At 42.6% G+C, this 10,709-nt stretch overlaps 3 protein-coding genes across 4 annotated transcripts in view; 1 reads left to right on the top strand and 2 right to left on the bottom strand.

Moving 5' to 3' along the window:
- The first annotated feature begins 302 nt into the window (after positions 1-302).
- Positions 303-4,182, top strand: si:dkey-4e7.3 (uncharacterized protein LOC402865 homolog). 2 transcript variants are annotated; one of them, XM_062534110.1, is made up of 7 exons: positions 303-380; positions 584-699; positions 937-1,130; positions 2,226-2,405; positions 2,730-2,841; positions 3,034-3,170; positions 3,392-4,182. In XM_062534110.1, exons 1-7 carry the CDS (start codon positions 307-309, stop codon positions 3,737-3,739), a joined length of 1,161 nt encoding a protein of 386 aa, XP_062390094.1. In that variant the 5' UTR covers positions 303-306; the 3' UTR covers positions 3,740-4,182. The 2 variants fall into 2 exon arrangements, with proteins under 2 accessions (XP_062390094.1, XP_062390095.1); XM_062534111.1 differs by having other exon boundaries at positions 311-380; positions 571-699.
- LOC134078294 (cytochrome c oxidase assembly factor 5) lies at positions 4,165-5,018 on the bottom strand. Its single transcript, XM_062534112.1, has 3 exons — positions 4,797-5,018; positions 4,566-4,649; positions 4,165-4,316 (listed from the first exon to the last, which is right to left on the bottom strand). The coding sequence occupies exons 1-3, from the start codon at positions 4,896-4,898 to the stop codon at positions 4,275-4,277; spliced, it is 228 nt and encodes a 75-aa protein (XP_062390096.1). The 5' UTR covers positions 4,899-5,018; the 3' UTR covers positions 4,165-4,274.
- A 621-nt stretch (positions 5,019-5,639) lies between these two features.
- The window catches only part of mgat4a (alpha-1,3-mannosyl-glycoprotein 4-beta-N-acetylglucosaminyltransferase A), a 36,631-nt gene continuing 31,561 nt past the window's right edge, over positions 5,640-10,709 (bottom strand). The window contains exons 13-16 of the mRNA XM_062534109.1: positions 9,858-9,936; positions 9,545-9,605; positions 9,180-9,292; positions 5,640-8,933 (exon numbers count right to left, since the gene is read on the bottom strand). Of these exons, the coding sequence (XP_062390093.1) occupies positions 8,907-8,933; positions 9,180-9,292; positions 9,545-9,605; positions 9,858-9,936 (280 nt within the window). The 3' untranslated portion in view covers positions 5,640-8,906. The remainder of the gene's footprint in view (positions 8,934-9,179; positions 9,293-9,544; positions 9,606-9,857; positions 9,937-10,709) is intronic.

Below are 10,709 nucleotides of genomic sequence, written 5' to 3'. Positions count from 1 at the left end.
ACTTCAAAGTTCACTAGAACAAGGATGCCCATAAAACAAGCCAATGAATAGCTACTCCTGTATGTTATGGCAAGCCATGATAGAGATTAAAGAGTAAGAATTATGCCCAGTTTATAAATAAATTCCTTCTTATACATTACACATACAGTGGAATAGAGGACAGCCAGAGAACAATAAGCAAACAATTAGTGTCAGATGGTTATAGGCCATTTAAAAAAATGTTGAATGGGGCAGAAAATGTTAAACTTCAAAACGTCTTGTCATAATCAGAAGACACAGACACAACAGTGCACATGCGCAGAGACCATGGCGGCGGCTATGCTCGCAGGTGGTGGAGTCGGTGTGCGAAAAGGTCTCTCCTTTGCCTTGACAAGATTCTGGTAGGCGATTGTAGTCACTCAGTCAGACTCAGTCAGTCTGCATGCATTTAGTTGCTTACACACAACCCAGGAAAATGATATATTGTCTGTGTTCCAAACCAATAACAGTCGTGTAAGATAGGATTTGTTTGTTAGCCGTGTTCTTGTTTCGTGGAACACAAATCCACTGATTTCTTGAATGATTACCCAGCCTACTTTTTCAGCCTAATCTCGATTTGTCCTCCATGTGATCGGCTGTCTGTCAAGAGATTGTTACATCTGTCGTCAGGAAGCACAAGAAGGAGACGGGAAATCTTGAGACATTTCTCTTCCCAAACCGGTATGCTGAACCGTTAGCCAACTTTGTTTTGAGCGGATCTTTTGGTTTTTATCAACGGTGCGAAGTGCAGATCTGTGTTAAATTGTAGCCTTCCTGCCTACAATGTTACAAATCAGTGGCTAGACTGACTGTTAATAGTTTGCTAAGATCTCCTTTACTGAAGATGCGCACAGCTTTTCCTGGTTTTGATTTTTTACTAACATAGCCTACACAACATTCCCGTTGTGTGTGTGTCAGGATTTATGTCCAAGATGACGAAAAAGCTGCTGATCGATGTTGACTGTGGAGTGGATGATGCCCAGGCAATTATGATCGCTCTCGCCGCCCCTAATGTGCAGGTCCTCGGCATCACCTGTACGCATGGAAACACGGTTGTGGATAACGTCTGCAAGAATGTCCTGCGTGTCCTTCAAGTTTGCGGTCGGCTAGATGTAAGTTGTGAAAGGTTCAGTGCATCGATGTGGGCTATCTCACAGCCCTCAATTCTCTTGCTTATTTTCTTGCATGTGAGTGACCATTTGCAAACCTGACCCAAGGAGAATACTGCACACATAAAGGGGTCATTCTGAACTTCGTCATTGATGTAGGCTGCAGCTTTATGAATTTTTATGACAAGAGATTATTATTTACCACTTCTCAGTAAAACCCAGTTACCTTGGCCTTTGCTTCTGATGGCAAGCAGCATATGGGTGGAAGTTTACGACATGGATTTCATTGTCTTTAGAGTCTTTGCTAATTTAGAGTTAAGACAGCTGACAAACATTTGACTGCTCATGATCTGTTCACATGACACAAAAAACACTACAGAAGGGCAAAACAGAGGAATCAGACACAGTAACTTTGTTTACCAGCACATGACTTGATGCCTGAGCCAGAATCTGTGAATTCAGTTAAGCTTCTTGGAAATTGACAAATGAGTTGATATGTAAGGAATAGAGTAACATGCATCAGTATTTTGTTGTCCTATCAATAACGGAATACATTCTATGAGTTATGAATTCAAAGCCACTTTTCCTGCAACAAGCTAACATTTCTCAGTTATTTGCCAAATGCGGGAAAACAACAGTGGTTGTCATCCTGCCTAAAACTACAACCCAAAGGTTGGTAATGTAATACAGTTCACTGGGGGCCTGTTATCTCTACCTCAGTGGGTGTAGCTACTTCTGTGGCTGTGGCAAAATTCACATGATCAGCTTTGTGTCTGCTTGTGTTTGCCAAGTGGAATATTTATGTCTTTTTTTTTTTGGAGTCACATGTCAGAACAGTGCACACAGTCAGATCTTTAAAGCTGCAGACAGCAAGCATTTTTGTTGTAAACATATTACACAAAAGACTACAATGAAACATTATGCAAAATACACCAAAACAAACAGACTACATCTCAGTTGACACTGATATGTTTACCAAGATGCTAACTGGTGAATTGTTGTTAAAGTTAAAGTTGCCCATGCATATGTGCTGTAAAGGCTGTGTTTGGGTGGAGTGTTATGGCTTTGTGAACTTTGTTCTCTGATGGTGTGTTTTAGATTCCTGTGTTCAGAGGGGCCACCAAGCCCATATTGGGAATCTCTATCGAAGCAGGACACTTTCATGGTGAAGATGGACTTGGTGACGCTCCTGACCCCAATGCCCCTGGCTTGGATCTGCTGCAGAAAGAGGGAGCTGTGCAGGCCATGATCCGAATAGTGAACGAACATCCAGGCCAGGTGAGCTGATACATAGGACTGTGTCTGGCAGTCATCTTGTGGACCTTCAGTTCCAGTCCATAATTTAATTTCACTCCACTTTCATGTATCTAAGCAATTAAGTACAGTCTCATTAAAAACTAAATGAAACCAGTTGTTTATTGTGACAGAGTATGTATATTATGTTTTTTAGTGATGTTCTTTTGTTTGTTTTTTGTGTTAAGGAACTTTATTTGCATATCGCTCTATTGTGATGTTAATCTCTTATCTCACTGTTACCTTACCAAATCACACTGATCTATGAGTTGTTTGCATGTACGGTGATATGAGATCTCTCCCACACAGGTGTCTTTGGTTGCCACAGCCCCACTCACTAATTTGGCTTTGGCCATAAGGATTGATCCCTCAATTTCCCAAAAACTTAAAGGGCTTTACATTATGGGAGGGAACACCGAATGTAAGTCCTTGATTAACCTTCATGTTATTACCGGTGTATTTGATTTTGCTAACAATATATTTCTATGTAAGAAACTCTTATGTTGTCTGTTTCAGCGTTTAATTTTGTAATACACCTTTGGTTGCTTGAATTTGTAATGCTTCTGAGAGAGAAGCTACCGCTTGATTGATCACCACTGTGCTTTCCCCTCAGCACGAGGTAACACTACAATCGTTGCAGAGTTCAACTTTGCCTGTGACCCTGAGGCAGCATATATAGTGCTGAACGATTACCTCTGCCCAACTTACATAGCATGCTGGGAATTCACCTGTCGCAGTAAACTCCCCTGGGTAAGTCAGCCTAAATGAAAATCCACTTCACTTGAATTGTTATTCTGTTCAATGTGAGTAGTACTAATTTCTGCACTAACTAACAATGTCCTAGTGGCACCGTACCTTTATTGTACCATGATTGTTTGGATAAAAGTGTCAGCTAAATGACTACATGTAAATGTATGTCCTATGAAGTAGTGAATGAGCCATCTTGATTAATGCTGGTCTTGGTTCAACAGGAGTTTTGTGATGACTGGCTGGCCCAAGACACAGAGAAAGCGCGTTTCATGGCGCGCATTTTCAAACACAGCATTGAGGCTTGCAGGAGTGAACGGATTGAGAAGGAGCTAGTGGACGGCCAGGGCTTCATATCTTGTGACTCCTACGCCATGGCGGCAGCCATCGATGACACGTTCATACTTGAAAGTGACTACGTACCAATCACTGTAGAACTCTCTGGCAGCTATGCTCGTGGAATGATGGTAATGGACACACTGGACATACTGAAAAAGACTCACAAAGCTACGGTCATGAAGAAGGTGGACCTGGAGAAGTTCAAGAAGATGTTGATGGACTCTTTAAAATAAGATCACCTCTTAATTGTGGAGCCTGTTGTGTTGTTTCAGATTGTGGCCTTACATTTTCTTTAACACAGCCAGCTCTGTCCAATTTGTATGTTGGTTGTGGTGGAATTGAGAACAAGCACAATTTAAGACGTCCAAACACTTATGAATTTTCAAATGGAAGCATTCCATTCACTAGAAATAAGATAATAGAAAGGTTTTGATGATGATATTGTCAAATATCATCATCAAATTATTTCATTACATAGATTCACATGAAACTAATTATGGATAACTGACCATCAAAGCATTCAGTGCTGCCTTAGGAGGAACAGAGTTAATATTTTTACTGACCTTTGATAAGGAGATTTGCAGAACACAATAAATGTAATTGTACCATAATTTGTTTACTGTAACTTATTAAATAAACTGTACAAGGATGACAAGAGTTATACAAAACAACATAATAGTTTTATTATCTCAGTCCACTGGCATTTAGCCTACTATTTACAATTTCCCATGACCCTGCTTCAGATTGTGGCGACAGCAAGTTCTTGCGTCAGTAGCCCTTTCTGCCTCTGAATCGAGATCTTGTGTCAATCTGAAACGAAGACAGACGTAGATCCAATGGTTTAGTAAACCTACATTTTGTCACTGTTGCACAACGTTGTTGTTGCATAGAATAGAAACACGTTCTCTCCTCGCCAAACGATCAGTGGTGTACTGTACAAGCTATGACTCCATGGTACTATTACAGAAAAAAACACCCACTGCATTCTGTAGGGGAAATAAATGAACTCGCGATGTTAGCTGAATGACTTTTCGCTCCAATGGATCAAAGAACACTTACCATCGACCTTTTGCACTCGAAGAAAGAGACCTGCAAGCTCTTACAGTGTCCTTCTTTCAGACATTCACTGGGTTTCTTCCCCTCCTGTGAAATCGAAGACAATTACACTAAAGCTAGAGAAGTCATGTAGTTCCTAAACGAACTGTTTACTAGACAGCAACACACATTATTGCTTAGACAAAACCTTAATTTGCTACAAATTAAACGGGTGTCGGGTGGCGTTAACATTACCTTTAGGACACAGTCATGCTGAAGAAGACAGGCTTTAAAATCCTCTCTAATTCCAGCGCAAGCCCTGCCGTCATCTTCTTTATCCTCGTAGTATTTAGGCATTTTATTTATTTTCCCAAACGGTTCGTGCCAATATGCAATTTATCCACCAAGTAGAAACATTACACAAGGGGCAACTGTTATTGAAGCTACCATGACAGAGAACCGGAAGTGTTTTCTTCTTCATCCCATTGTAATAGACAAGGCTCCAGTGTAACTCATTACTGCCCCCGACGGGCAGAGAATGGTATGTCATCTGCGGCACAATTGTAAGCTAGTAGCAGGTCTTTGCAAATAATGTTTTTGATTAACTGGTAATTATGTCACAGGGTGTGGACAGTCAGTTGATGGTGTGTCACCTCCAAATGTGTTCAAATGTGTTCCAACAGTCTGAGTGGCCGAGATTTTAATCACAGGTGTGTGCTACATGACTGGTAAGGCGAGGGACTCACCTTAGTTGTTGAGGCACCACTTGCAGTGCGTAGGCAAAAAAAAATAGGCCAGTTTTGAAGATTTTTTTCGGAGTTACTGAGCTACATTGGTTGATTTTATTGTACCATGTTTTATAATTAAGGAAGGACGTAATACTTTTTAACCACTAGGTGTCAGGAGACACGTGGGTGTCTTTTGTCTTGACTCCAAAAATAGCCCTCAGTTGGCATGCTTGGCACCTCCGCGGATAATTCCACATCTTTCGGAGGCATATTTGCTCTCAAAAATATTGGTCCATCCAGAAATAACCACAAATCAGTGTTTAACCGCGTTATGAGATAATGATCAAAGAAAAGGTAAAAACAGCAATGGTTGTGCATTAGCTGAAGACATTTATTTCAGCAATGGCAATGTCTATGCAAATCGACGTCAATGTCATAAAAGATAACAATGCACAGATGAAGGCACATGACAGGCCGGAGGAGTGTCATGACAGAGGATGGTTAAGGGACATGTCCCCACTTTGTCACCCATCTTTGGTTGGGAAGCAAAAACTGCACTGGATTAGGTTTGACAGGCTAGACAGTTCTCAACAGACATTCAGGATCTCAAGTGACCAGTCCAAAAGTAATTTCACATTAAACATACCCTTGTGTTCAGCCAAACGTTTGACAGCCTAAAAACAAACAAACAAACGAAAAAACATTTGGCTGCACCTGGCAGGACTCAATTAACATAAACTATAATGCATTTCAGTGACCAGATCTCAAAAAGCGACAGTACCAAAGGTTTCCAAAGATGACTAGAAGAGGGCAATAAAATTGCAAAAAATAAAACTACATTTCAAACTTTGGCCACATCAATATCTTGCATTTTCAACAGGACAAATTTCAGTGCAGGAAAAAGGATGCCTTCAGATTAATATGTAGCCTATGCCTAGTGCCTTCTTAGTCAAACCCAATCCAGTGATCCTTCCATCAGGTGGCATATATTACAAACAAAACAGACACATTATCTCTCTTGATGAATGACAGTGTTATGAGCTATGTTCTGAAATGGATATGTTTACATAAAGACAGTTTGCTCAGGTACAGCTTATGCCTCCACAACAGACAGATCCATTTTGTTTCACCAAGTACGTACAATCAAATGAGATGAGAGCACTTGTGATATATATACAGTAGTAATTTCACCTTTGTGTTAACAGCCAGCTGATTGACAGAGGACAGTGGGCCTGAACTACACAACAATGGGACCGCTAAATCTCTGGAGCAACCTTGCAGTCTTAAAGTGTAGTGCCACACCTTGACACTGGAAGGCAAATCCTATCACAAAATCTGCCACAAACAACTACAGCTTTTAAGCATGCACCAAACATGTGAATGCTGCATGTGAAATTCAAATAGATCCTCTTCCAAACTGCACAGAATGGTCGATGTGAAATGAAACTGGTAACACTAGGGTAGATGGATGTCAAGGGGAAAAATATTTAAAAAAAACCTTTGCCGAACAAGGACAAATGTGCCCTGCTATTTCAGCAACGGGCAGAGGTTAAGCTGCCAGCTGCAACAATGAAGTCATTTAATCAGACCGTGAGGTTTCAATACCAGAGGAGACCCACAGTGACCAGAGTGCTTTCCCACATCACTATCTCTCCATCTTGTCCAACCACATGACTGCGGCAAGTGCCCGATGGCTTCCCACTACACGCTCATACATGATGAAAACTATACAATGACTAATAACATCTTGGGACATGATAATACCAACAGAAACATTGGGCATCTTTTAAACCAACATAATCATGAGACAAACATGTAGTGGGCATGATGGGTAGCTTCAGACTGAAATAAAAACCAAAAGAAAAAAAAAAGAAAAAGAAAAAGAAAAAAAAAGACACATCACTAGGGAGGGTATAGGTGCTGTGTGGAACCCTGAGCTCCTGAAGAAGTAGTCAACGACGACCAACACAGACACACCCTGCCTCCCCTCCCCTCCCCTCCCATAGTGAAACAATCATGAATGTCATGCCTTCAGCCTACACCTGTGAAGTCAACTGACTAAGGTCCTGCACATTTTTATTTGTGGATGCCAGCAGGCTCTCTGCTCTGCTCCCAGCGGCAGTTCTGCTGCTGCAGGGCCCCAGAGGTGGGGGTGGGGGTGGGGGTGGGGGTGGGGGTGGGGTAGACCAGAGTAAGGCACACAGGTGGAGGACCTGCACGCCACAGCACTGTGCAGGCAGAGACCAATACCAAAAGCAGACATGGACGACAGCAGCTTTACAAGACTCCTCTTATCACATTCCACAAAACAGGAAACGAAACCCAGATATTGAGATAAAAACTTTACAGAAACAATCTAGCTTTGTGATTTCTTTCTCTCAAAACGCTTCATAGACTTTTCTTACAGAGTAAAAAATAAAATATTTTTTTTCCTTTGTCTTGTAGAAATTAAAGATTTATTTCAAATAAATTAAAGTCACCTTCATAGATCGTCATAGTATTAATAATAAGAGACGTAAACGTCATCTATCCCTTCATGGGGGCAAAAGGCCTTGATTGACTTTTTTGTGAAGGACACTAAAGGTCGTGAACAAGTTCCTGTTTGACAGGAAGCAGTTTAAGATATAAGCAGTTTCTTCATCGTGAGAAGTTTACCTCAAGAAACATTTGGCAGACCCATCAATGACAGGCTTTTTCTGGGATTAGCTTAGTAAATGTATCTAAATTGACTGAACAAATCTGAAGAGATTTTTTCACCAGTGTCTACCACTGTATGATTTTTTTCTTTTTTTTAACAAATGGCATATTTTGGGGGGTTTATGCACACACACGCACATACACGCACACGCACACGCACACACAAGATCCAAAAAAGGGGTGTTCTTAAGGTGTGTTCATCAAAAAACTGATATAACTGAATAACATTCTTCCTTAGGAAGGGGCTGTCTGCCACTCATATCAGTGCAACATCCCCTTAAAAACAAAAACAGGTGCAACAAATATGTAGGTGTATGTGAGTGAGTGTGTGTATGTATGTATGTATATATATGTGTGTGTGTGTGTGTGTTTGTGAGAGTCTGTGTGAGTGTGTCCATGACGCACGTCTCCACATCGAAGCCGGAGTGTACGAAGATGAGCGGCGAGTGTCAGAATTCTCTCTGCCTCAGCAAAACTCGCACCTCTCCTTGATGGCACTGGACGCAATTCTTCAAAAGCATGGGGCTCCCATGTCTGATAATGTCCCTCAGGAAGGAGGAAAGGGGAGTATAGTTTTGTACAGTAGTAGTCACATTCACATGAGAATTCAAAGAGTTGGGGGAGTAGAAATCTAACAAGGAACACAGCCAGCCAAATGAATGGATGAAAAGTGTGTATGTGGGGGGGGGGGGGGGGGGTAGAGGTACAGTGGAGGACAAGAAGAGAGGGAGAAAAACAGATGCCAGCATTTGCTTGGGGTAGATGGTGGCAATGTCCGAGGCAACGCGTCCTCTACCAAACCGCTGTCGATATTTCATTTTTCTTTCATTTCCTCAGTTGTGGCACCAGGGGGACCCTCTCTCGACATAGCAAAGCACAGCACAGCTGAGCCTTCTGGAGGCATCGACCATCGTCACTCGGCTGGGGGTCCTACAGGCAGTTATCCAGCCACCCGTTTAATGTGAATCTGTAAAAAGGCAAGACAGGCACACAAATGGGTGGAGTGACGTAGCGGCTAATGAACTTGGCAAGTACTGTAGTCACATAAATGTCATGGGTTGGATTCCCAGCTGCTACCGTGGTGCTCTAGCTCTCACTCCAGGGAGACCTGGCCCTGCGTTTGGGAACTATGTCGTTATGGATAAAAGTGTCCGCTAAAACGCCTGACTAAATTCAGAAGTGAGCGCAGAGGGGTGGTGTGGAAGTGGCTCACCTCACTGATGATGGCCCAGACGGGGGAGTCCTTGAGGACGGTCAGACGCAGGGCCACCACCGGGTTGAAGGCTGGGTCCACTGCGGCCTCCACCATACCCTTCTCAAAGTTGGCTGAGATAGAGAGATAGAGATAGAGATAGAGAGATAGAGATAGAGATAGAGGGAGAGGGGGGAAGAGAGAGAGATAGAGGGAGAGGGAGGGGTAGAGAGAGAGAGAGAGAGAGAGAGAGAGAGAGAGAGAGCGCATAAGCAAAAGAGTTCAGATCTGGATCTTTATTGCAGGCTTGCAGCGATGTCCCGTTTTTTTTTTGCTGGACATGGGACACTTAGTTGGACATATAACTGGACGAGGGAGAAACTCACCGACTCTATAGAAGCGATCCTCTGTTCTTTTGTATTTCTCTTTGGTCTGTAATGCCGGTTCCTGCCGAAGGCACAGCATAGTAATCATGCATAACATATTGATCACCACTCATGATCACCAAAGACTAACACACTCCAATAACTACGGACATGATGGCACACACAGACTTAACCTGACGAGTCACAACGTTGAGCCGAAACTTAACACCATTTACCGTGTTTTATCAAATGTTGTGGACAACTAAAAGGCAACTTTATTCAGCTTAGAATGTCCAGCGTAATGGTTCTAAATGGTTCTAAAGCAGCTCCTTACCATCAGGGGGAGGATCTCTACTGTGGTATTGTCAATGCGGTCTCCAGGGTGTTCTTGGTTTCCACTGCGGAACAGGAACCTACAAAGCCAGAGTTACACATGCACAACTAAATAAACATGCTGACGCATACACTAGTTCGACCTATACAGTAAGAGGAAAAGCCGGAATCAGTTATTTGAAAAACTGGTTTACTTAGCCACTCTGTCAAGAACAAATGTGCTGGTCATAACATGCATATTTCCATAGGAGATAAACGCCACCATCCAGAACTCTGAGCTGTACTACAGGTTTAGTTGCTCTCTGACTACTCTGCGTTTGCTAAAGGTGAGCACTCTTGCTTTTTTCCCCCCTCGTACTTGGTTAGATAGCATGTACAGATGATCGAAATCACTCGTATATACGCACAGACATAAAAATGCAAAGCCAAACACACATGAAGTGATGAGGCCCTTTAAGCAAGTCTCTACTTGAGTAGAGAATTAAATCTAGTCACACATCAATAGATTGAGACGTTATCTTGTTAATGCATTTAAACACTCCAGAGGTGAGGGCCAGACTCACAGTAACACACACACACACACACAGTCTCTAGACCCTTGTCACAACCCGGATGAGGGAACGCCATCGGCACTTGTCAGAACATGCCATGTCTCCCTGGCCGTCTCCTCTCCTCTCCTCCTTTCCCTTCCTCTCCCTCTCTCCCTCTCTCCCTGTCCCTCTGGTTCTCTGGTGGATGTGGCAGGCAGGCTGGAGGTTCTTATTTTAGCCTGCTCATTAGCTGCCTGAGGTCCCTGGAGAGAACAGGCAGTGCAGTGCAGTGCAGTGTGGAGGAGTGGAAATGTGCACCTTTA

This window comes from Sardina pilchardus, chromosome 4 (assembly GCF_963854185.1).
Source record: "Sardina pilchardus chromosome 4, fSarPil1.1, whole genome shotgun sequence".
Taxonomy (NCBI): domain Eukaryota; kingdom Metazoa; phylum Chordata; class Actinopteri; order Clupeiformes; family Clupeidae; genus Sardina; species Sardina pilchardus.
This window is presented reverse-complemented; position numbering and strand designations above follow the sequence as displayed.

Excerpts from the sequence above, each read along its gene's own strand:
- si:dkey-4e7.3 (XM_062534110.1), top strand. The coding sequence starts at position 307 with ATGGCGGCGGCTATGCTCGCAGGTGGTGGAGTCGGTGTGCGAAAAGGT. Across the intron at positions 700-936 it reads ACATTTCTCTTCCCAAACCG|GATTTATGTCCAAGATGACG; the intron begins GTATGCTGAACC and ends TGTGTGTGTCAG. Across the intron at positions 2,842-3,033 it reads TATGGGAGGGAACACCGAAT|CACGAGGTAACACTACAATC; the intron begins GTAAGTCCTTGA and ends CTTTCCCCTCAG.
- LOC134078294 (XM_062534112.1), bottom strand. The coding sequence starts at position 4,898 with ATGCCTAAATACTACGAGGATAAAGAAGATGACGGCAGGGCTTGCGCT. Across the intron at positions 4,650-4,796 it reads AGCATGACTGTGTCCTAAAG|GAGGGGAAGAAACCCAGTGA; the intron begins GTAATGTTAACG and ends TCGATTTCACAG. Across the intron at positions 4,317-4,565 it reads TCGAGTGCAAAAGGTCGATG|ATTGACACAAGATCTCGATT; the intron begins GTAAGTGTTCTT and ends TCTTCGTTTCAG.